The 26,389-nt window shown below is 40.9% G+C and overlaps 1 protein-coding gene across 1 annotated transcript; it reads right to left on the reverse strand.

The window, feature by feature from the left end:
• Positions 1-10,497: 10,497 nt before the first annotated feature.
• LOC139943004 (serine/threonine-protein kinase PLK1-like) lies at positions 10,498-26,239 on the reverse strand. Its single transcript, XM_071939818.1, has 12 exons — positions 25,861-26,239; positions 24,025-24,132; positions 22,660-22,776; positions 21,973-22,137; positions 21,434-21,582; positions 19,617-19,921; positions 18,841-19,002; positions 18,038-18,118; positions 16,059-16,212; positions 14,429-14,558; positions 13,338-13,454; positions 10,498-12,874 (listed from the first exon to the last, which is right to left on the reverse strand). Exons 1-12 carry the CDS (start codon positions 25,969-25,971, stop codon positions 12,599-12,601), a joined length of 1,875 nt encoding a protein of 624 aa, XP_071795919.1. The 5' UTR covers positions 25,972-26,239; the 3' UTR covers positions 10,498-12,598.
• Positions 26,240-26,389: the final 150 nt, after the last annotated feature.

Consider the following 26,389-nt stretch of genomic DNA (forward strand, 5'->3'; position numbering starts at 1 on the left):
GGAGTCGTGCAAGGTGACCTTGTTGACTGTGGCTAAGGGTTGCAGTATGTGGGGAGTCATGCAAGGTGACCTTGTTGACTGTGGCTAAGGGTTGCAGTATGTGGGGAGTCATGCAAGGTGACCTTGTTGTCTGTGGCTAAGGGTTGCAGTATGTGGGGAGTCATGCAAGGTGACCTTGTTGTCTGTGGCTAAGGGTTGCAGTATGTGGGGAGTCGTGCAAGGTGACCTTGTTGACTGTGGCTAAGGGTTGCAGTATGTGGGGAGTCATGCAAGGTGACCTTGTCTGTGGCTAAGGGTTGCAGTATGTGGGGAGTCGTGCAAGGTGACCTTGTTGACTGTGGCTAAGGGTTGCAGTATGTGGGGAGTCATGCAAGGTGACCTTGTTGACTGTGGCTAAGGGTTGCAGTATGTGGGGAGTCATGCAAGGTGACCTTGTTGTCTGTGGCTAAGGGTTGCAGTATGTGGGGAGTCATGCAAGGTGACCTTGTTGACTGTGGCTAAGGGTTGCAGTATGTGGGGAGTCATGCAAGGTGACCTTGTTGACTGTGGCTAAGGGTTGCAGTATGTGGGGAGTCATGCAAGGTGACCTTGTTGACTGTGGCTAAGGGTTGCAGTATGTGGGGAGTCATGCAAGGTGACCTTGTTGACTGGCTAAGGGTTGCAGTATGTGGGGAGTCATGCAAGGTGACCTTGTTGACTGGCTAAGGGTTGCAGTATGTGGGGAGTCATGCAAGGTGACCTTGTTGACTGTTGCTAAGGGTTGCAGTATGTGGGGAGTCATGCAAGGTGACCTTGTTGACTGTTGCTAAGGGTTGCAGTATGTGGGGAGTCATGCAAGGTGACCTTGTTGTCTGTGGCTAAGGGTTGCAGTATGTGGGGAGTCATGCAAGGTGACCTTGTTGACTGTGGCTAAGGGTTGCAGTATGTGGGGAGTCGTGCAAGGTGACCTTGTTGTCTGTGGCTAAGGGTTGCAGTATGTGGGGAGTCGTGCAAGGTGACCTTGTTGACTGTGGCTAAGGGTTTCAGTATGTGGGGAGTCATGCAAGGTGACCTTGTTGACTGTGGCTAAGGGTTGCAGTATGTGGGGAGTCATGCAAGGTGACCTTGTTGACTGGCTAAGGGTTGCAGTATGTGGAGTCATGCAAGGTGACCTTGTTGACTGGCTAAGGGTTGCAGTATGTGGGGAGTCATGCAAGGTGACCTTGTTGACTGGCTAAGGGTTGCAGTATGTGGAGTCATGCAAGGTGACCTTGTTGACTGGCTAAGGGTTGCAGTATGTGGGTAGTCATGCAAGGTGACCTTGTTGACTGGCTAAGGGTTGCAGTATGTGGGGAGTCGTGCAAGGTGACCTTGTTGACTGTGGCTAAGGGTTGCAGTATGTGGGGAGTCGTGCAAGGTGACCTTGTTGACTGTGGCTAAGGGTTGCAGTATGTGGGTAGTCGTGCAAGGTGACCTTGTTGACTGTGGCTAAGGGTTTCAGTATGTGGGGAGTCATGCAAGGTGACCTTGTTGACTGGCTAAGGGTTGCAGTATGTGGGGAGTCATGCAAGGTGACCTTTGTCTGTGGCTAAGGGTTGCAGTATGTGGGGAGTCGGGCAAGGTGACCTTGTTGACTGTGGCTAAGGGTTGCAGTATGTGGGGAGTCATGCAAGGTGACCTTGTTGACTGGCTAAGGGTTGCAGTATGTGGGTAGTCATGCAAGGTGACCTTGTTGACTGGCTAAGGGTTGCAGTATGTGGGGAGTCGTGCAAGGTGACCTTGTTGACTGTGGCTAAGGGTTGCAGTATGTGGGGAGTCGTGCAAGGTGACCTTGTTGACTGTGGCTAAGGGTTGCAGTATGTGGGGAGTCATGCAAGGTGACCTTGTTGACTGTGGCTAAGGGTTTCAGTATGTGGGGAGTCATGCAAGGTGACCTTGTTGACTGTGGCTAAGGGTTGCAGTATGTGGGGAGTCATGCAAGGTGACCTTGTTGACTGTGGCTAAGGGTTGCAGTATGTGGGGAGTCGGGCAAGGTGACCTTGTTGACTGTGGCTAAGGGTTGCAGTATGTGGGGAGTCATGCAAGGTGACCTTGTTGACTGGCTAAGGGTTGCAGTATGTGGGGAGTCATGCAAGGTGACCTTGTTGTCTGTGGCTAAGGGTTGCAGTATGTGGGGAGTCATGCAAGGTGACCTTGTTGACTGTGGCTAAGGGTTGCAGTATGTGGGGAGTCATGCAAGGTGACCTTGTTGTCTGTGGCTAAGGGTTGCAGTATGTGGGGGTTCGTGCAAGGTGACCTTGTTGTCTGTGGCTAAGGGTTTCAGTATGTGGGGAGTCATGCAAGGTGACCTTGTTGACTGTGGCTAAGGGTTGCAGTATGTGGGTAGTCATGCAAGGTGACCTTGTTGACTGGCTAAGGGTTGCAGTATGTGGGGAGTCGTGCAAGGTGACCTTGTTGACTGTGGCTAAGGGTTGCAGTATGTGGGGAGTCATGCAAGGTGACCTTGTTGACTGTGGCTAAGGGTTGCAGTATGTGGGGAGTCATGCAAGGTGACCTTGTTGACTGTTGCTAAGGGTTGCAGTATGTGGGGAGTCGTGCAAGGTGACCTTGTTGACTGGCTAAGGGTTGCAGTATGTGGGGAGTCATGCAAGGTGACCTTGTTGACTGTGGCTAAGGGTTGCAGTATGTGGGGAGTCATGCAAGGTGACCTTGTTGACTGTGGCTAAGGGTTGCAGTATGTGGGTAGTCGTGCAAGGTGACCTTGTTGACTGTGGCTAAGGGTTGCAGTATGTGGGGAGTCATGCAAGGTGACCTTGTTGACTGGCTAAGGGTTGCAGTATGTGGGGAGTCGTGCAAGGTGACCTTGTTGTCTGTGGCTAAGGGTTGCAGTATGTGGGGAGTCATGCAAGGTGACCTTGTTGACTGGCTAAGGGTTTCAGTATGTGGGTAGTCATGCAAGGTGACCTTGTTGACTGGCTAAGGGTTGCAGTATGTGGGGAGTCATGCAAGGTGACCTTGTTGACTGTGGCTAAGGGTTGCAGTATGTGGGGAGTCATGCAAGGTGACCTTGTTGTCTGTGGCTAAGGGTTGCAGTATGTGGGGAGTCATGCAAGGTGACCTTGTTGACTGGCTAAGGGTTGCAGTATGTGGGGAGTCATGCAAGGTGACCTTGTTGACTGGCTAAGGGTTGCAGTATGTGGGGAGTCATGCAAGGTGACCTTGTTGACTGTGGCTAAGGGTTGCAGTATGTGGGGAGTCATGCAAGGTGACCTTGTTGACTGTGGCTAAGGGTTGCAGTATGTGGGGAGTCATGCAAGGTGACCTTGTTGACTGTGGCTAAGGGTTGCAGTATGTGGGGAGTCATGCAAGGTGACCTTGTTGTCTGTGGCTAAGGGTTGCAGTATGTGGGGAGTCATGCAAGGTGACCTTGTTGACTGGCTAAGGGTTGCAGTATGTGGGGAGTCATGCAAGGTGACCTTGTTGGGGTCCGCCCGAAGGTCCGTTAGTCCGAAGGTGCCATAGTCCGAAGGTTCGATAGTCCGAACGCGCAAATTTTCCATAAGAGGGGGTTCACTAGTCCGAAAATGTAATAGGGTTCGTTAATCCGAACATATGATGTGATAGTCCGAAGGTTTATTAGTCCGAAGGTTCATCGATCCGAAGGTTTACTGGTCCGAAGGTTCGGTAGTCCGAATTTAAAAAAAGGTTAATTGGTCCGAAGTTTCGATAGTCCGAAACAAAAACGAGGTTCAACAGTCCGAAGGTACATTATTCCGAATCGACGATAAGGTTCGATAGTCCGAATTGACAATAAGGTTCGATAGTCAGAATTTACAATAAGGTTCGATAGTCCAAACTGACAATAAGGTTCGATAGTCCGAATCGATATTAAGGTTCGATTAAGGTTCGAAAGACGCACACCGTAGGGAAATTTAAATAAAAAGTTCGTTTTGTTCATAGATATAAATTAAAATAACTGAAATAACTAGATCGGCCGCGCGTACATACACGGGTTCTGGCATGGGTCCGCCATTGGCCAATCTCCCCTGTTCACTTTCTGGGTGTTGCCGTGGTCACGTGACTTGTTGCCGTCGGCACGTGACATTTAGCGCGTCCAAAGCCTATCTCCCGTGTGCATTTTCTGCGCGTCGGCTTTCGAACGTGAAATCGTTACCGCGTCCATGGCGAACCAAAATAAATTCTACACAGGCAATGGCGCGTGTGTATTGTCGATTCGGACTATCGAACCTTATTGTCGATTCGGAATAATGAACCTTATTGTCGATTCGGACTATCGAACCTTATTGTCAATTCGGACTGTCGAACCTTATTGTCAATTCGGACTGTCGAACCTTATTGTCAATTCGGACTGTCGAACCTTATTGTCGATTCGGACTATCGAACCTTATTGTCAATTCGGACGATCGAACCTGATTGTCAATTCGGACTACCGAACCTTCGGAATATTTAACCTTATCCTATTTTCGGACTAACAGGCCATTCGGACTATCGAACCTTCGGACTGTCGGACCTTCGAACTATTGAACCTTCGGACTAACGAACCTTCGGACTAACGGACCTTCGAACTATTGAACCTTCGGACCATCGAACCTTCGGACTATCGAGCGGTAACCACCTTGTTGACTGGCTAAGGGTTGCAGTATGTGGGGAGTCATGCAAGGTGACCTTGTTGACTGTGGCTAAGGGTTGCAGTATGTGGGGAGTCATGCAAGGTGACCTTGTTGACTGTGGCTAAGGGTTGCAGTATGTGGGGAGTCATGCAAGGTGACCTTGTTGACTGTGGCTAAGGGTTTCAGTATGTGGGGAGTCGTGCAAGGTGACCTTGTTGACTGTGGCTAAGGGTTGCAGTATGTGGGGAGTCGTGCAAGGTGACCTTGGTGACTGTGGCTAAGGGTTGCAGTATGTGGGGAGTCGTGCAAGGTGACCTTGTTGACTGTGGCTAAGGGTTTCAGTATGTGGGGAGTCATGCAAGGTGACCTTGTTGACTGTGGCTATTGGTTGCAGTATGTGGGTAGTCATGCAAGGTGACCTTGTTGACTGGCTAAGGGTTGCAGTATGTGGGGAGTCATGCAAGGTGACCTTGTTGACTGGCTAAGGGTTGCAGTATGTGGGGAGTCATGCAAGGTGACCTTGTTGACTGTGGCTAAGGGTTGCAGTATGTGGGGAGTCATGCAAGGTGACCTTGTTGACTGGCTAAGGGTTGCAGTATGTGGGGAGTCATGCAAGGTGACCTTGTTGACTGGCTAAGGGTTGCAGTATGTGGGGAGTCATGCAAGGTGACCTTGTTGACTGGCTAAGGGTTGCAGTATGTGGGGAGTCATGCAAGGTGACCTTGTTGACTGGCTAAGGGTTGCAGTATGTGGGGAGTCATGCAAGGTGACCTTGTTGACTGGCTAAGGGTTGCAGTATGTGGGGAGTCATGCAAGGTGACCTTGTTGACTGTTGCTAAGGGTTGCAGTATGTGGGGAGTCATGCAAGGTGACCTTGTTGACTGGCTAAGGGTTGCAGTATGTGGGGAGTCATGCAAGTTGACCTTGTTGACTGTGGCTAAGGGTTGCAGTATGTGGGGAGTCGTGCAAGGTGACCTTGTTGACTGTGGCTAAGGGTTTCAGTATGTGGGGAGTCGTGCAAGGTGACCTTGTTGACTGTGGCTAAGGGTTGCAGTATGTGGGGAGTCGTGCAAGGTGACCTTGTTGACTGTGGCTAAGGGTTTCAGTATGTGGGGAGTCATGCAAGGTGACCTTGTTGACTGTGGCTAAGGGTTGCAGTATGTGGGTAGTCATGCAAGGTGACCTTGTTGACTGGCTAAGGGTTGCAGTATGTGGGGAGTCATGCAAGGTGACCTTGTTGACTGTGGCTAAGGGTTGCAGTATGTGGGGAGTCATGCAAGGTGACCTTGTTGACTGTGGCTAAGGGTTGCAGTATGTGGGGAGTCATGCAAGGTGACCTTGTTGACTGGCTAAGGGTTGCAGTATGTGGGGAGTCATGCAAGGTGACCTTGTTGACTGGCTAAGGGTTGCAGTATGTGGGGAGTCATGCAAGGTGACCTTGTTGACTGGCTAAGGGTTGCAGTATGTGGGGAGTCATGCAAGGTGACCTTGTTGACTGGCTAAGGGTTGCAGTATGTGGGGAGTCATGCAAGGTGACCTTGTTGACTGGCTAAGGGTTGCAGTATGTGGGGAGTCATGCAATGTGACCTTGTTGACTGTTGCTAAGGGTTGCAGTATGTGGGGAGTCATGCAAGGTGACCTTGTTGACTGTGGCTAAGGGTTGCAGTATGTGGGGAGTCATGCAAGTTGACCTTGTTGACTGTGGCTAAGGGTTGCAGTATGTGGGGAGTCGTGCAAGGTGACCTTGTTGACTGTGGCTAAGGGTTGCAGTATGTGGGGAGTCATGCAAGGTGACCTTGTGACTGGCTAAGGGGTGCAGTATGTGGGGAGTCATGCAAGGTGACCTTGTTGACTGGCTAAGGGTTGCAGTATGTGGAGTCATGCAAGGTGACCTTGTTGTCTGTGGCTAAGGGTTGCAGTATGTGGGGAGTCATGCAAGGTGACCTTGTTGTCTGTGGCTAAGGGTTGCAGTATGTGGGGAGTCATGCAAGGTGACCTTGTGACTGGCTAAGGGTTGCAGTATGTGGGGAGTCATGCAAGGTGACCTTGTTGACTGGCTAAGGGTTGCAGTATGTGGGGAGTCATGCAAGGTGACCTTGTTGACTGTTGCTAAGGGTTGCAGTATGTGGGGAGTCATGCAAGGTGACCTTGTTGACTGTGGCTAAGGGTTGCAGTATGTGGGGAGTCATGCAAGTTGACCTTGTTGACTGTGGCTAAGGGTTGCAGTATGTGGGGAGTCGTGCAAGGTGACCTTGTTGACTGTGGCTAAGGGTTGCAGTATGTGGGGAGTCATGCAAGGTGACCTTGTGACTGGCTAAGGGGTGCAGTATGTGGGGAGTCATGCAAGGTGACCTTGTTGACTGGCTAAGGGTTGCAGTATGTGGAGTCATGCAAGGTGACCTTGTTGTCTGTGGCTAAGGGTTGCAGTATGTGGGGAGTCATGCAAGGTGACCTTGTTGTCTGTGGCTAAGGGTTGCAGTATGTGGGGAGTCATGCAAGGTGACCTTGTGACTGGCTAAGGGTTGCAGTATGTGGGGAGTCATGCAAGGTGACCTTGTTGACTGGCTAAGGGTTGCAGTATGTGGAGTCATGCAAGGTGACCTTGTTGACTGTGGCTAAGGGTTGCAGTATGTGGGGAGTCATGCAAGGTGACCTTGTTGACTGTGGCTAAGGGTTGCAGTATGTGGGGAGTCATGCAAGGTGACCTTGTGACTGGCTAAGGGTTGCAGTATGTGGGGAGTCATGCAAGGTGACCTTGTTGACTGGCTAAGGGTTGCAGTATGTGGAGTCATGCAAGGTGACCTTGTTGTCTGTGGCTAAGGGTTGCAGTATGTGGGGAGTCATGCAAGGTGACCTTGTTGTCTGTGGCTAAGGGTTGCAGTATGTGGGGAGTCGTGCAAGGTGACCTTGTTGACTGTGGCTAAGGGTTGCAGTATGTGGGGAGTCGTGCAAGGTGACCTTGTTGACTGGCTAAGGGTTGCAGTATGTGGGGAGTCATGCAAGGTGACCTTGTGACTGGCTAAGGGTTGCAGTATGTGGGGAGTCGTGCAAGGTGACCTGACTGTGGCAGGAATGTCTGACCTCCAGAAGTGGACCTCCAGAAGCCTGTCTGGACCAGGATGGTCGGCAGCAGCAGTAGCCTACAACCCTCAAGAAACCAATTTGAATGAATTTGCTAACACAATAATTTCAACACAACTTACACAATGATTATAGCTGAGAAGGATAGGTGTCGTCATCAAAATTGCGTGGTTTTTTGTTCGTGATTATTTATTAATTTCAGCTATTTATGTCCATGTTATGCTAAACACATTTTGGTGTCTTAGAATGTAAAGGAGCCTAAATCTGTTCAAGAATCTTGTGAAATTCGGACCACGGTTGTTAGATTTGAAGGTTCTTTCACATTTTCATTCATTTGATTTTTCAGAATGTTTTTTCATCCTTTCATAGGCCACTTTAAGTAAATTGAGTATACATGTACAACTCTGTGAAAAACAGCAACTCTGTACACAAATCTTAGTGTTTACATGTAGGTATTTCAGTCTGAGAACTTCCGTTGTTCTGGTAGGATCTTGGGTAAGAACATGCAGTGCCTATATATGCACTCGGTCCTTTCTCATACCCTCCCTCCTACTTGTAGCTATCCTGCCCCACCCCCACCCCCAAAACCCCCACTTAGTACAAAATGGGTCTGTTCTTTTTGGTTGACCCGGCCCACTTTCTATATCAGGAACTGCACATTCTGAAAAAATGTTTTTTAAAAAGCAAGCCTTTCTATGATTCTCGCTCGACAAGCTTAAAAAAAGGCAAAAGGCAAAAGCTATAAAGATATTTCCAATATTTGTTAGTGTATTCCGGTCCTACTATTGTCTTTGTATGTACATTGGATACCATCAAACCAATTTTCCGTGATTTGGTGGCACACGGCTACATATTATTTCACTCTTCCCTCTACAGGGTGTCTCAAAAAAGACTATACACTTTTGAAATGGCTGCAGAATGAAAAATATACGATTCTGGGGGAAACAGTTTGGATGTATGGATAGCTTATGGTCTCAACTTTTATACATGTATGACACCAAAAACTGCGAAAATATTGTATGCCTGGGAGCACTGGTCACTTATGTTAGGGTATGAAAATTAGGCTGCGCAGGAATAAGCCTATTGTGAGCTTACAAAATTGATGGTGATATGATGATCAATTGCACTCAGTTTGTGTTTGCTGAATGAATTATTTTATGGTTTATTAAACAATTTGTTTTATGCATGAGTAAACAGGAATTGCATTTTTTTTCTTGTAGACTATTTTCACTTTCTGAGTGGTGTGTCCATATGAGTCAGGATTGTGTGATGGTAGGCCCCCTACATGTTGCAATTTCCATGTTACAAACTGTTTTTGTTCACATCTGTCACTTTGAATAAAAATATTCACCCCACATTTCAGTTATTGTAAGAGGAGTTGAACATTTCATTTGTTTTTCTTAATAACCAGACGGGAATTAAGTAAATTGATTATTCAAATACAGGTTGTTGAAAGAAGGAATGTCAAAGATGTTGGCTAGCTACAAAGGACTACCTCTCACAAAGGGAAGGCTAATTCCTGTGCACGCTTATTTTCATACCCTTCACAAAAGTGAGCAGTGCTCACCCAATCAAAAAATATTTTTGCAGTTATTGGTGCCATATCAAAGTTCAGTCCTAATCACCTAAACCTTCGGTCACTCGTGCTACCGGTAACTCCTGCTACAGTTTTTAACGGATCATTATTATGTGGTAGATAATGCTTGACAGTTCAATTTCTTATAAATACTTGAGGCACCAACAGTAGAAGATAGATATTAATTGGGATCAATTAAAGTGCCACCATTTAGTAATTATATAATAAAAAAAATGTTTTGGTAACTCGTGCTACACTATATCTCAGTTGAGCGAGTATCTGAAGGTAAGCGATGAAAGGAAAAGTGGAGGGTGATGGTTAAAATTGGATGAATATTTCTTGTACATATTTCATGGATATAAAATGTAATGACTTTTATTGAAAACTGCTTATGCTGAAAACATTGGGCCCATTTATAAAAATATCTTAAGTTTTGTAAAAAGTTTTCCCACTGAAAAAAACACTATCTGAACAAATTAATTTGCATATTACCAAACTGTGAAGTAAATCCCAAAACATGTTTCAAAGTTGATCCTGGCATGTGTTTGGAATAATATGAAAGGCACAATTTGATTTTTTAAAAGTCATTTCCACTTTGGCTTGGAAATGCCCAAATGCAAGCTTTTTTTTTGCTCCACCATTATTTTCAATCAATTGGCCATAATTATTTTCAAATCTCGTCATTTCTAAACGTTTTGTATACAAACATATGTTAGAATACCAAAAGACTTTCATCTTGAGTTGTGTAATTTTTGAAAAAGTTCTTGTGCACAAACTCAATTATTATATATAGTTTTACTTTCTTGTCCATTCTTACTCCACCCTCCATGCAAACTTCCTAAATGCATCAACATGACATTGTGCCGTATAAATAAAACCAGCAATTGCTTTTATTAGCCTTTTACTTAAATCCTTATAAATAAAAGTAAACATTTACTTGCTAGTATGGTCGAACTAGAAAGTAAAATTAATTGCTTGAGGGACTCTTGTTATTGACATGTAAGTAAAACCGACCTTAATGCTATTGTCCTGTAGCATACAAGATACTGGGCCGTATAAATGGTCCAACATTACCAGAAGGTTAATGAGTCAAAGATCAGGCATGATCTATAAATAACCTTTTACTTGACTAAACGCCTTTTACTTGATTGGATTAGTAAATGGTCAGAGAAAAGCACAATAGTGGGATATTCAAGAGTATAACAAAAGCAGGCAGGGACTAATAGATCATTAGTGAGTAAATGAAATACAGGCGGCAGTTTATTAGTCAAGTTTTTGATGGCGGCAGTGGCTACGATGAGGAAACAGCCAGCCTCTCCATGACAGAGCTCCAGAGATTGGTATTTTTTGAGCAATTTAAGTACACAAAAGTTGTATAAGTAACATTATAGATTGATCATTAGGCCTATCATGCTAAAAGACTTTGATTAGACCTAGTGCATATGAAAGTCGTATGACCTTTATTTCCTCTCATACAGGAAAGTCAAAGTTGGCCCTTTCCATTTTTTTGCAAACTAAATTTTAGGGACAAAATCCAGACACTCGTCCTCGATCCCAGTATTACTGGGATCGAGGACGAGTGTACCGTCCCCGTGACCACACCACGCTTGACAATTACCAACTTATTTTAAAGACTTGCCCTGTATCACCACTCTTCAGAACCAGTGTCTGTATAAAGTACATTAAAGGAGTTCTTCTTTGTGTGATATGGGGTACAAAGATACAAGCTTTTTTTATTTGAGCAGTTATATACAATCTTTTGCACATTAACAGTCTGGTTTTATTCTTGTTCAATAAACGGATAAATCTAAATACATGGGGTAAGACATTTTTATACTCTATAACCTAGATGTAAAAGTAGGTTTTATCAATAATTATTTACATGTACTTCAACTACAATTTTACATTTTATTTACAGTTTAGACAATTACACATCATCTAAATGATTTTGCTGAGTTTGGCTATAATGGTTAGCGTCTTGATTTTAGTGTAGAGGGTGACAGTGACATGGTCAATGACACAAAGATAGTCTTAACTTACATGTAGGACTAGTCCTATGACTCTTTAAACTATTACAAACTGAAGGCTGGTCCTTAACTCAATATAAGACTAGACTTAACTCTTTGTGAAATCCATCCCCTTATCAGGTAAAGTTGACATAAAAGAGTTTTGAATAGACCGTATTGAATAACCCCCTATTGCTATGAAAAATCGCCGTCTTGTAGGGCAAACCGTATGCGTGTCTAAACACGTACATCATCGAAGCACGCAGCACACAACATTTCTACGGCACATGCACGCACACACGCCATCTTGTAGGTCAGATATTTGAGCTTGCTATAAATGTTTACCTATTGCAAGCATACTGACAAAAATTACATGAAACTATTTCAATATACACTGGAAAGAAGTACATGTATACACAGGTGGCATTGTATTTGTAATAATAATGTTTGCATGATCACAACATTTGAGTTTGTCTTTTGAAGATCAATGATAAACATCATGTTCAATTCAGATAGTTTGTCAATTAATAATGTTGAATTTAAACAAACAAACTTTACCACCTTAAACTTTTTTGCTTCTATTTTACTTATGTTACTTTAATTAAAACTGTGCTCGATCTGTACATAAAATGTTTAGCAATTTTCCCAAATGAGGCAACGCCATTAGTTGTGGGCTTATGATTTGCTTTAAGGCCCAATGAATGATCAATCTTTAAAGACGGTGGACACTATTGGTAAATGTCAAAGACCAGTCTTCTCACTTTCTTTATCTCAACATATGCATAAAATAACAAGACTGTGAAAATTTGAGCTCGATTGGTCGTTCGGAGTTGCGAGATAACTATGAAAGAAAAAAACACCCCAGTTATGTGCTTTCAGATGCTTGATTTCGAGACCTCAAATTCTAAACTTGGGGTCTCGAAATCACATTCGTGGAAATTTACTTCTTTCTCAAAAACTACTCCACTTCAGAGGGAGCCGTTCTCACAATGTTTTATACCATCAACATCTCCCCATAACTCGTTACCAAGTAAGGTTTTATGCTAATATTATTTTGAGTAAATACCAATAGTGTCCACTGCCTTTAACAGACATCATGCACATATCGCATAAAAAGAGAAAACATCCTTTTTTGCATATGTTTGTTTTGTTTTAGTTTCCTATGGCACTATAAACTAAACAAAACAAGTGAAAAGAAATCATCTGGCTGATCAGCTGATCCTTTGTACAGTCAAGTGGCTTCAGATTGCAGAATAAAGGTATGTACATTTTATATACAAGTGTAAGTTTAGGCTCCAATGGTTTACTCTAGAGTGTACATGGCCTTATCTGAGAGTCTGCATTGCACCATCTTTAGAGCTTATTCCTCCAGTTCCAGATGACAATTCTTTTGGAGGTTTGACACACGGAACTTTTGGGGCTAGCAGTCTCTCTGTCATGATACGAGCATAATGCAATCGACTTGCTAACTCTTTGCAGCATCCAAACTTCTCAATCAAACTAAGACGGAATGTACGAAATTGTCGATTTTCATCAACGTAAGTTACAGCAGCCATTAATGGACAAAGAATAACCTTCGTATGGTCCTGGAAAAAGTTGATCTGAAAGAAAGAACAAGGTAACTTTACTTTATTAACAAGATTTTTGTATAGTTAAATGGAATTGAGATCAAAACAATAGTGCAAAATTTCTGTGCAGCAGTATGTGTAAGTAAAGAATGCCTAAAATGCATACTAGCAAAAAATCTCTGTCATTGGACACTTTTGGTAAACAGTGTTGTCAAAAGGCCCACACTTCGTGTATCACAACTTATGCGTGTATATTAAATAACAAACCTGTGAAAATTTAGGCTCATTCGGTCATCGGAGTCTGGAGAAAATAACGGGGAAAACCCACCCTTGTTTAAAATAAATCTTTAAAAGCTTCCAGTATCCTATAAAAATGATCATCAAGCATTGGGTATGCATGCAAATAACATGATGTACAATAAAAGATCCAACAAGCAAAGTAATGGCTTGCCTTTTTGGCAATATCCAAGGTCACATGTTGAAATTAAGATCCTACCTGAAGTGTTCCATTGCTCAGATGCAAAACTATTGCACTGCGTGTTCTGAACCATGTCCGAAGACATGGTAGACGAGCCAGATTGTCTGATTCTAATGGAGTAACTGCAGCACCAGTCTGAAATCAAACCAAATCATTTGCTATAAACACATGATAAATCTCTTACCTTACAGGAACTAAACAATGGCAATCATTTACTAATTCAATCATTTAATAATCCATTAATAACTCCTAAAAAACAAATCTGCATTGCAAGTGGAAACTTTTCACAAGATAATCTTTATTTTTCTCTCCCCTGTTTCAGTTTTTAATACTAAAACAGGGTTTTGCTTTTGCAGAGTGGGTCCTTATTGCGAGGCCTTGTGTCCCTCCAGGAGCAATGAGGATAGATACATGTAGTAGCCTGTTTTATACTGAGATTTGATACTCAACAGTATAATGTAATGTGATGCAATCAAACTGAATGAGTCGTTAAGCCAAAACAGGCCAACTGGGTTGAAATTTAAATCCCAAAATATATCTTATATATCTAAATTGGCAACTTCCTTCTTTCCTGATAAATAACATGAACAAGGGGTTTACAATTAGCATTGAAATAAAATAAACAACTTGACTCTAAACCCCCTTATCTCAGTTTCATTCTCACATCTCTTGGTGTTTCTACTTTCACATCTTTTGAACCATAAAGATGTATCAACATGGGGTTTTTAACAGTACTAATACAGCATGTTCGATATGCTATTTTCAAATGCATATATATGGTTAGATAGATATTTTATAGGTAGAATATGATGATCCACACAAACATGCCCTGAAATTGCAAAGTTTTCCTTTTATGTCGCGAAGAAACACGATAGGCCATTTTTACTCCATAAAATGGCAGACCATGTTAGTTTGGATTGAAAAGCAAAACAGTGCAAATTTGAGTGATACTTGTGTGGATCATTACATTCTACTTTGAAAATATCTTTCTACCCATATACATTTCATAACAAACGGTTTCAAAGACCAACCTGTCCGATCAAAGGCAACGTGTTCCTTTTATATCCAATAAAATGGTGATTATAGGATAGAGGAGGATATTGTTTTACCTTGAGAAGGTGTTCACTCATGTAGTTACGGAAGTATTTCAACAGAGTGACCTTCTTTCGCATTGTTTCTGGATAGGTTTGCATTGCAGCAAACTTCTCTGTTCCATCACGCTCGATGTACTCAATATTTCTAAAATAAAATCATAAAATAGATAAATTTTATCTTATCAAACACAAAATTACGTATAAACAACTTTTCTTTGATATCAAAAGGGATTTTAGCACTTGTCACATGACAAAATAGGACAGTGCAATTGCTTGTAACACAATTGATTTGAGGGAAGTTTTCATTTCTTTTCAGTGCAGAATAAAATCAAACATTGCACTTTCTTTACTGCAGCCAGACCAATGATTGAGTCAGGACTCAACCTTACCGCTAGCTCAGTGTACATTGTCTACAATCAAAACTGCAGCGGGCAAGTACAAACCATTTCTCAACTTGCCCTGGCGGGCTACTTAAAAACATGTGCACGCTCCTTGTTTTCCTGATGTGATTAAAGAAAATTAAAAAAAACTCTTCCTTCAAAAAGCTTCAACCTTATTTTCAACAGATTAAAAACTATTATCAGTTTGTTTAATTTGTTTTATGTGAGCAAAAGGGGTCATGAGGGTTTGAATTACAGTGTACATATGTACAAGTACATTGTACATTACTATGGGATTTGTTTGTTTTTGTAGAAGAGAACTGAACTCGGGATGTGATAAGACTTTCATAGCTTACATGAAGTTTGGATCTGGTAATTAAAAACAAATCTCAAACTCATGCTACCAGGCCTGTGAACGGGTCATGAAAAAAAAAGCAGAAAATTGTTGTCCGGATTTTTTGGCCAGTACTACGAATGTAATAAAAGGCTTTAATTAAAAACTGAAGCATAGACAACACATTCACAGAAACATAGGCCACAATTCTTACGTGTAACAATGTGTTGTACATCATCATTTTCAAGACATTTTTGTAGCATTCCTTTAGGAATAAATCCACAAGCGCGATGAGTCCTCGTCGTCGACTGTCATATATTTTACTTGTCGCAAAAAAACACACACCGTACACATACACACAACGTGCGTTGCGTGGGGGAAAAACCATGTGTGCCTAATCTTGTCTCAAGGCGTTGGATTTTTAGTAAAGCGCCCTCTATTGGTACAATGGAACAATGACATTGAAGTACATGTAAAATAGACATCGCGCTAAACGAAAAATTAACAACAACGGCTCCAATGAAAGACCAACACGGAGCAATTTACTGGGTCTAGCCCCCGACTCACATGTCAAAATCAAATCGCATTTAAAGTGCTTCCCGATTCCAGGTACGTGCTGCTTGACGATCTATTTTGGATGTTAAAAAAGAAGAAGATAAAAACGGAACGAGAAAAAAGCGGAGCCCGCAAGAAAAACAAGGAACGGAAAAAAGCGGAACCCAAGAAAAATGCGGACGCGGAAAATTAAAAAGAGCGGAAATCCGCTTTAAAGCAGAGATTTCACAAGCCTGTGCTACAGAAAAGCCATTTCTTTCACTTTAATTTGTTGCATACCAACTTTGTCAGAAAACTATGAAATGATCATTAGTGATTCATATGAAGGAATTGTTTTATCCATGCAGTGCTGTTGAGAGAGGCTTAAGAAACTTACTCTCCATTAGATTGCAGTAGTAGTTTGGTTGAATCATTGAAGAGTACACCAAAACTTCCATCGCTCAACTGATAACCCAAGCCATACTTGTCCGAGTAGTCAACCCATTTGCTGATCCATAAGACCGGTGCAGCAGCTGGGTCTTCAGCATCATCTACAATCAAAGATATTCATCACCATGTTAGACAATATCAAACGAGAGGTGATTGGTTGCTAATTTAATTTGGGGTTTACTACAGCAGGACATAAACGTGTACTCTACTGCTGCTACAGAGTTAATGCCCTCCGACTGGAACCTCTGAATAATCAGACAGTTTCGCTATTCCTATTGGTGGAGAGCACGTCATGTGTATTATAAATAAGGCTGAAAGTGTTTAATCAAGACGTGGCGTGCAAGCTTTATTGTCAAAGACCAGCCTTCACAGTTGGTATATCTCAACATATGCATAAAATAATAAACCTGTGAAAATTTGAGCTCAATCGGTCATCAGAGTTGCGAGATAATAATGAAAGACAAAAACATTCTTGTCACACGAAGTTGTGTGCGTTTAGATGGTTGATTTCGAGACCTCAAGTTCTAAATCTGAGGTCTCGAAATCAAATTCGAGGAAAATTAATTCTTTCTCAAAAACTATGGCACTTCAGAGGGAGCCATTTCTCACAATGTTTTATACCACCAACCTCTCCCCATTACTCTTCACCAAGAAAGGTTTTATGCTAATAATTATTTTGAGTAATTACCAATAGTGTCCACTGCCTTTAATGCTTATTTATGCCCAATGCAATAAACAGGCCTGTAAGTGAACCATTATAAAAAGAGCTAAAACATTACATGATGCAAGAATGAGCGTGTAATGTCAAGTGAGAGCGCGGCACGCATTTTAGGCTGGTTGAATTGGAACACCCCATTAATCCAGTAACTATAGGCGTAGCTCACATTATTGTATTTATTGTTGCTAAGCTTGTATAAGGCATGCCAAGCTTATAAAAGGGCTACATGAAAACAAAACAAAAAGCAGAAAATGAATAATCAACAGTTACAAGACCCCACGTATTACTCTTTTTTTAAGGGAAACAATGTGTGGTGAAGAGGTTTTCAACTAGTGGTTTAAACCTGCGCTGAATTATCAAGAACCAGGCCTCGGCGGGTTTAAACTACTAGTTGAAAACCGATTCCAACACACTTTGATTCCCATTCATAAATACCTTTTCGATCAAAAAACATCAACACTTTTTGGTCAAAAGGTAAAATAGGCTTAAATGCAAAAATTATAATTGTTCAATGATTTCTTTCAACACAACACCCCTCCAGCTATGAAATGGTAAGGCCTTGGGTAAACAACTCCTTATAAGGAGATGCTGTGCGTGTCGCGTGAACGCATGATGTTGCACAACTGTTTCAGCCGTTGCTCTCGACCATGAGGAAAGAAGAAAATGTCTTATAAGCACAGGTGCAAGCGTGCGTGTCACGCCCATGTTTCAACACTTTTTACTGGTGTTATATCATCCGTTCAAACAACCCTTCGTGATGCCCTCTCGACCAATCAGAATGGATAAACTGTCTTAGGCATTTATGAATCTTTATTCAAATAAAGTTTTACAGTGGATGTTTTTAATATCTATTATCTTTGTGTTTCTGACGCCCTCTTTTGAGCTTTTAATATTCAAATCAATGAGACGAGATCGGTGACCAATTTCATTACACCTTGTAGTTACCAACCGAGAACTGATCTCTCTATAGATAGGTTGCAATAAGCGTGATTGACCGCCATATTTGATGTATTTTACGCATGAAAAGTGCATGAGAGTCATCGCAGCGCATATGCACTTTTCATGTACATCAAATATACATCAAATATGGCGGTCAATGGCGCGTATTGCAACCCATCTATGTTGGCAAGTTCCAATTCCAGACTCTCATTCATCCAAGGGGCCAGCACTTCTTCTGCTCAAGGATACAATTCAAATAACTTGCTTACCCATTTTCGGATCTTGTATCTCTGATGGCTTAGAGTGAACCACTGACACAAGTTGAGCAAGTAGGTCAGTCATATGACATTCTGTTGACAGTAATCAAAATAAAAGGTACATGTAAGAATGCAGCGATAATATTGAATATTGGTTGGGCAGTAAACATTTTGACCATTTACATCAAGTTTTGAATGTTATGTTTATATTATTATTTAAATGAATGAAATCAAGAGTTATTATGACTAGATGAATGATCAGTGTTCTTTCATTATAGCCAAGTTCAAAATTTGTTATTATACATTTTTGTATACATACTATAATTTGTCCAAGCTTCATCCATTTCAACATTTTATTTGTTTCTGCAAATGTGTACACACTTTAAAGGAACACATTGCTTGGATCGGTCAAGTTGGTCTTTGAAAAGCATTTGAAGCCATTTTGGTTAGATAGATAATTACAGTAGAATATAATGATCCACACCAGTATCACTTGAAATTGCACAGTTTTCCTTTCACATCACAAAGAAACATGGGCGGCCATTTTGTGGATCGTCAAAATTTTGACTCCACAAAATGGCCGACCATGTTAGTTTGCGTGTTAAAGGAAAACTGCAATTTCAAGTGATACTGGTGTGGATCATTTAATTCTACCTACATGTATATGCATTTCATAATAACAAATGGTTTCAAACCCTTTTCAAAGAGTAGACCGCAACTTGTCCGATCCAAGGCAATAAGTTCCTTTTACAAATGAGTTCCTTTTACATTGCTAATGCTCAGGATACATGAATAGCATTTGATTTGACTTTTACCCTCTACGGCCTGTACAAGTTGAGGTTTAACAGAGCCAGTTCTTTCCTTTCCAGTGGCTTGATTTTCATGATGTAGCTGTGTAGCTGATTTACTGCCTGAAGCTTTACGAAGCATTTCCATACCTGCCTTTAGAGCTCCTGAGGTTGTTTGCACATTCTCCTCTAAAGTGCCAAAAGAACATCAGGAAAAGGGATTTATATTAATGCATACATCTTCTATCACAAATATACATTAATTTTTCTGTAACAAATAAGGCTACAATTTTTTACATCTGCCCAGGCATGACATTTTTCCTACTTTGCTGTTTTTTTTTGTTCCCCCCCCCCGAAAAAACCTTAATTAATTTGTTTAAATGCAAAACAAGTCTATAAAACCATGTATTGTTAAATGTATTGATAATAGTATAAAAGATATTTATAGTTTCGCAAAACATATCCACTCATTGGGTGCCCAAGGATCTCACACAAAAAAGTAACTATTAGTGTTGTTATGTAACCAGCAGGGGAGCTTTGGTTGCAGGAACAAAACCAGTTAAAATTTTAACAATTCATAATTTCATTCAAAATACCAAACCCCATATAGGTCAACCCAAGTACTCAATAAAATTGTCCTAAGAGCCAAATATAATGCCTGCTTTTGCCTGATAACTCTAGTCACCAACATATCTCCTGGCAACTGCCAGACAATCTATTTTTCTATTGCGCTTTAAAAAATTGTTTTTGTAGTAATAAAGATACGTTTTTAAAACAAAAGGAACTCAACAAACAACTGTTACCTTTACAGTTAATTTCCTGTAGTGGCTTACGAGACACCATTGGTGCAAAGCGTGGTGCAATAGTCAAGCAGGTGGTGGGTAACTTAGGGGGCAGATAATCACTAGTGAAAAAGGTATCCTCTAAAAGTGACTCAATTGAAGGTCTCTCATGAGGATTATTCTTAAGAAGACGTGAGATAAGAGAGCGTGCTGCAGGAGACACCTTACATGAAGATGGGATACAATATTCATTCCTCTTGATACGCAGGTAAGTGTCCTTCAGACACGAAGTTTCAAATGGAGGCTTTCCAACCAACAGTGTGAACCTGTCAAAAACAACAACAGTTTCTGAGGCGATGTATTGGAAGTTTTGTCAAACCTGCAAGTTGGTACATACAGTACTAAACATGCGAGTTGGTACAGAACTAAATGCAAGTTGGTACAGTACAAAACTTGAAGGTAGGTAAATGTTTTATGCATTTCATGTAGGTTGGTTGGTATTAATAATGTATCAATGATATAAAACTTCAGTTGAAAAACTTATTTTTTGTGGTTAAATCTATACATTCATTGTAGGCCAACTTGCTTACTGCATCTCTCCTGCGCTTCGAGTGTCTTTTCAGACAGACAAGGCGCATTATAAATGACCACTATTATTGTTATTATTATATTAATTTGGTCTCTGTGATAAAAGCAAGTCCTCAGCGCTTTCCAAGTCCCTTCTCCCCACAGGTCTTGGAAAGCACCGAGATACAGTGCTACAGGTTTGTGCGCCAACAGACAATATGCAAGTCAATGACTTATTGGGTATTCATAAGCACCTGACAGTTTCGCTATTTCTATTGCCGAAGAGCGCGTCATGTAGGGGTGTTCAAACGGTTGATAATGACCAGCTGGAGCTTTTTATAACCAGCTGGCTACTGCGTATCGGCCCACAAGCTCAGAAAAATTTACAATATTGCTTTTCTTTGTTCCACCTTTTATTCTTTAAAAGTGATGGAAACAGGTTTGATATGTATTGCCTTTGTACGTTGTTTCCGACGATTTATTGCTGTTCCTGTTTTAACAATTAACTTTAAGTATTGTAAAGTTTTCAGAGTTGCTGTTTCCTGAAGTATCATTTCAATTCACTAAATATGGAATTTTACCTGGCTGTATTTTTGTACAATAAATAAAATTATAGAAAAAAAAAAAGTAAAAAGTGCAGTAATTTCAACTTTAGCAATCCGTTTGCATTTGTTTTTCTCTCAAATTCTTTGTGAAGCTAATTTTAGCACCTGTGACTTAAGATAAGAAGTTCTGTATTTTAAATGTGGTAAGTTTTAAAAAACTAAGTGAGAGTCAAACTTAAAACCCTAGCTCACGATGCTAAATGCAACAATATGCACCGAGTTGAAACCAACTGTTCTTTTCAGAACCACCCCAACTCATTAGTCATTACATGGTGTTACCGCAAACCTTTCCATTCTATAATATGCACAGGCTTGAAATCTGTTCCATTTGGCAGTCAACTCAGTGTCATTCTTTGAGTGAATTTTTGCATTTGGCAGTCAAGTGAGTTCATATTGGTGTTACATTTTGTTGTATTTGGTAGTTATTATTATTTGGCAGAGTTCATGATCCCACATATTATTAGCCAAGTTGCCACTATGCTTACTGATGCATATTTGTTAGCAGGGCAAACACCCTTGTTCTGTCCTAACACAAACAAAACCCCTTGCTGCATTTTGTTGCATTTGGCATGGTTCTGTGTTGCAACTGTGTTGCATTCTGTTGTATTTGGCAGGGTATGTAGAGGGACCCTGATGGGGGTTTGAATCAAAATGAGAGAAATTTACATGATGCATCCAAGTGACCAAATATCCACTTCATAACTGTGTCCTTTCTTAGCTAGTACTTCTGGTGCGATGTAGTTTGGTGTTCCACATAACGTTCTCTTCCGTTCTCCTTCTTTTTCTATCTTTGTGGCCAGACCAAAATCACCAACCTGCACAATCAACAATGCACTTCAAATTAGGATAAGGGAGTAGAATGTCTTTGAAGGCAGAACAATTTTTAGACAGAGTTTAGAAAATGAACAGAAGCAAGACAAAATATGAAAAGAAACAGAGCAAAACAAATGTGAAAAGGAACATCTATAGCAAGACAAATGTGAAAAGAACAGAGCAAGCAAAATGTGCAAATGAAAAGAGCATGCAAGACAAAGTATGAACAGGACCAGAGCAAGACAAATGTGAAAAAGGAACATTTATAGCAAGACAAATGTGAAAAAGTGAGCCTAAAAATGTGAAAGTTTTCAGGTGTACATCAGGGGGCTAATGAATACATAATTTTACTATTAAATAAATATGTTACATTTATTTTTATGAAACATTACCTTTAAATCCATTTCATCATCAATAAAAAGGTTGCCCAGCTTCAGGTCCCGATGAATGACCTGATTTCTATGAAGATACTGCATAGCGAGGATTGCATGACGCATGAAATAACGCGTTTCGGGCTCAGTGATTGCTCTACGACGTTTGTGTAACTCCATCAAAGACTGAAAAAAGACACATTTTGATTATTTAAGCTAAAATTATACAAATAATATCTGCTCTGAGAATTTTTACAAATTTGTAATAAACAACTTTCAAATGTTTCAATTTTATACTTCCTAATTTCAAATGAAAGAAAGGCATTTAAAGCCCGGTTCATACTTCCTGCGAATGCGAAGCGAATGTTGAAGTCACAAATTCGCAACGAAATTCGCAGCAGTTGCACTCTGCTCGACTCACTTGCGAATATCGCTGCGTAAGGAGGGCTATGACATCAAATTCAAGTCAAATTTGCTTCACATTCGCATGAAGTATGAACGGGCTTAAGGATGTAACATGAGTAAGGCCAACTAAAGCCTATTCGGAATTGCAGCTACGCATGTCTGTTACTGCTGTCAACGCAATTTGTCTATCTCACGTGACCTTTTGACGATAACTGCAAGTCTATAGAAGGTCACGGGAGATAGACAAATTGTGTTGTCAGCAGTAACGGCCTACATGTATTAGAAATGTTTTGTAATTCTTACCCGCCTTCTGCAAAGCTCAAGTAAAATGTACACATTATCATCATCTTCAAAGAATCCATGAAATCCAACAATATGCTTGTGGTGAACACTGCGATGAATAGCAATCTCCATAGACATCTGAAATAATAAAACAGCATTCTAACAGATAAACACAATCATACTGGGCCCAATTTCATGGCTTTGCTTACCGTAAGCAAGGAATTCTGTGCTTACGGCAAGCGTATTTCATGGGTTAGCGGGGAATTTTGGCTTCTGTGCGTGCCTACTCCACGTATCTAGGAATTCTACATGTACGCTTACAAGGCTAGCGCAGACATTCTGCGCTTGCACGTAACCGGGGAATCATGATCGTTAGCACAGAATTCTGCAGTAAGCAGCGCCATCGAATTGGGCCCTGATACCGCTCTCTTGCACTAATGCAGAGCACTCTGTCTCCCCATATTTTTGGAGTAGATTCATCAGCTCCTGAAACCTTAAATTGCCGACAACTGTGCTGGATTTTGACATGGGGGCTTGTGTACTGTTAATGCTAGAAGTTTCTGTATCTGATTAGATAGTAGTGCTGGGCGTCGCTCAGGACTGTTGTATTCACAAAAACAATTTTCCTTACAAAACTGTGGTCTCCGTTGTTTTCCTGTCTCATCAAAAATGAGCTTTTCGGTACAATTCAGTGATTATGACATCTGTCTTGGCAGAGGATAAGATAGCCATTAATTCACTCCTTTTGTCAAGAAAGCCATCAGCATTTATGTAAAAACTTGATATGTCCACTTGATAGTTGTAAATAATCTTTATCTTGTGCAGTGCTTACTGGCATGGGGTGTGCTTTTAAATAAAGGTGGCACATCAATAACCTGACCATGTTGATTGACAATGTACAATGTCCAATGTGCTTCCCGTTGCTATTTTACTTGTCGTTGTCCCGTTCCACCAAGAGAAAAACTGTATTAAAAAGCCAAAACCTTGAGCCAAGACTTTGGGAGGTGCTCGATGTCGGAATGTGTGTCTGTGGTGTGCATCTCTAATATTACAGACATTTACTCAACAAGGAAACTAAATAAATATGGCAGTTGAGGACTTGTCTAAGAAATGCCACAAAAACATCTTGAAAATGAGGATAAACAACACATTGTTACCACAAGAAATTTGTGTTCTATCTGAACAAGTTTCCCCGTTTTTTACCGGTCTGATATGATGCAATATTAAAAATTAGTTGTGACTAGTGTCTTAGTCTCGATTAGTTGAGGCATGACTAGTCATGATAAGTTAATTTCACTAGTCGCCCAGCACTATTATCTATTCTTTGAATGAAAAGATTTTTTCATTTTTCATTTTAAAAAGGCAAAACTGAACGTAAAAACTCACCTTGTCTTTTTGATGTGGCTTGACTAACAAAGCCTTGGATACAATTTTCCCGGCATAAGTCGTGTTGGTTGCAACATCAATTAGCTCATAGCACTTCGCAAACCCACCCTGAAAATATAAGTACATTTAATTTGTATTACAGCAGAAAAACTTAGCTTACTGTAACAAGCCTAAAGAATTGTTTTCACATCTTGATTATCTTGATTTTAAAATAATTGATTGCTCCTACAATGTACCTCCTACCAACTAGAGTAACACTGACTTAATGCATAATGATTAGAGATTGAGATTAGCCTTGACAGTTTTGGGCGCAGCAGATAAGGACTTCAAGGAATGTAGCATGAAATTCACAACCTGCCTTTTACCCTTGAAATATAATACCAGGATCCTGTTCAACCTAGTACATGTACATTGGTACGTATGTACATTGTACTAGTACATTACCCTGGCTGCCCTCTGCTGGGTAATTGGGTTACAGGGGATCTCTAGTTAGGACGAGTTACTGGACACTATTGGTAATTGTCGAACCAGTCTTCCCACTTGCTGTATCTCAACATACATAAAATAACAAACCTGTGAAAATTTGAGCTCGATTGGTCATCGGGGTTGCGATGAGCGAAAAGACACCCTTATCACACGAACGAAGTTGTGTGCTTTCAAATGCTTGATTTCGAGACCTTAAATTCTAAATTTGAGGTCTCAAAATCAAATTCATGGAAAATTATTTCTTTCTCGAAAACTACGTCACTTGTTACCAAATTGAGGTTTAATGCTGATAATTATTTTGAGTAATTACCAATGGCAATAGTGTCAGTGACTGCCTTCAAAGCCATTATACACTTTTGGAACAAGAAAAAAAAAGGTGAAACGTTGCAGAATAAGCCTAAAGGCCCGGTCCCACTGCAGCGATAACGAGAAGCTCCGCCCCCTCAGGTTCAAATTTTCAACCTGGGTCTTTCGCTCGGGAATCTGGTAAGTTTTTGTGCCTTTTCTTCAAATTATTTCCTCAATGGTGTTTTGAGTGATATTGTAGGATTCATTATACATTGACTAAGAACGTACAATTTCGACAGCTAGTCACAGCTAGTCAGCAGATTTGCTCCATTTTTACCACTTTTGAAAATCATGATACAAATTCTAGAAACACGAACTTGATTCTCAATGATTGAGGATCAAGTTCGTGTTTCTAGAATTTGTGTCATGATTTTCAAAAGTGGTAAAAATGGAGCAAATCTGCTGACTAGTGACTAGCTGTCGAAATTGTACGTTTTTAACCATTTCGCCATAATGAATCACATTAATAATATTAATAAATAATAGGGTCTAAATAATAGGCCTACGGAAACTTTTTCAATAAAAAGTTAGGCCTAGTAGTAGTACTTTTGTTGTTTGTTTCTAATTCCCTAATCTGCTAATAATTATAATAAATTATAATAATAATGTCATTTTGAAAATGACATTATTATTATAATTTATTATAATTATTTTTATATAGGGAATTAGAAACAAACATGACAAAAGTACTAAGTTAGGGGGGGGCCTACATTTACAAAGTACAATGGCCTAGGCCCTAGCAATAGCATGCCTAGCCCTAGGGCTTGTTTTGTATAAATAATATTATGGGCTTGAAAAAATCCCACCCCCCAAAAAAAAAAAAATAAAAAAAAAAAATACGACTACGACTAAGCCTCCTAGTTGCGATAACGTAACCCTCCTCGCGACGGTCGGTGGCGCTCCCTCCGGCTTACTTACTGGCCGGCCGTCGAAAGGAGGGTTACGTTATCGCAACTAGACGAATCTAGATTGATAGGCCTACAAAAACGGTTCTAAACTTACCTTTCCGAGAAATCGGCCTTTCTTGTATTTCTTATGGGTTCTTGGATCGACAATGAAATCAGGAATACATGCATCTTTCACTCTCAAGTCTTCCCTTGGTCGAGCAGACATGTTTCCTTTTCGTAGTTTCTACGCTCGACAAAAGTAAAAAGTAGGCAGAGAAGCTATAAAATATTGATACTTCGCGTCTTCCGTCTTTGTCTTACGTTTTTGCAGAGTTGTGTAATGTATATTTGCGCAGATCGACTTGTATTTTCTCCATGCAATTTCAGGATTTGTTAGCTTTATTTGACTAAAGAATTTCAAACGGAGGACAGCGTAGTGCTCAGATTGAGGAGACACATCGGTTTGTATTTAATTTTTCAAAGTTGTATGCTATAAATCGTGTGTGTAAACTCGAAACGGCCGCCCTGGGAAATTCATCGCTTTGATTGGTCAAAGTGAATCACACACTTGAACGTTGATTGGATAATGCTGTACTTTAAAGATCGACCTTTGACCGCCGAAGGAGATGGTCACGTGATTTGAG

The sequence above is a fragment of the Asterias amurensis genome, chromosome 10, assembly GCF_032118995.1.
Source record: "Asterias amurensis chromosome 10, ASM3211899v1".
NCBI lineage: Eukaryota > Metazoa > Echinodermata > Asteroidea > Forcipulatida > Asteriidae > Asterias > Asterias amurensis.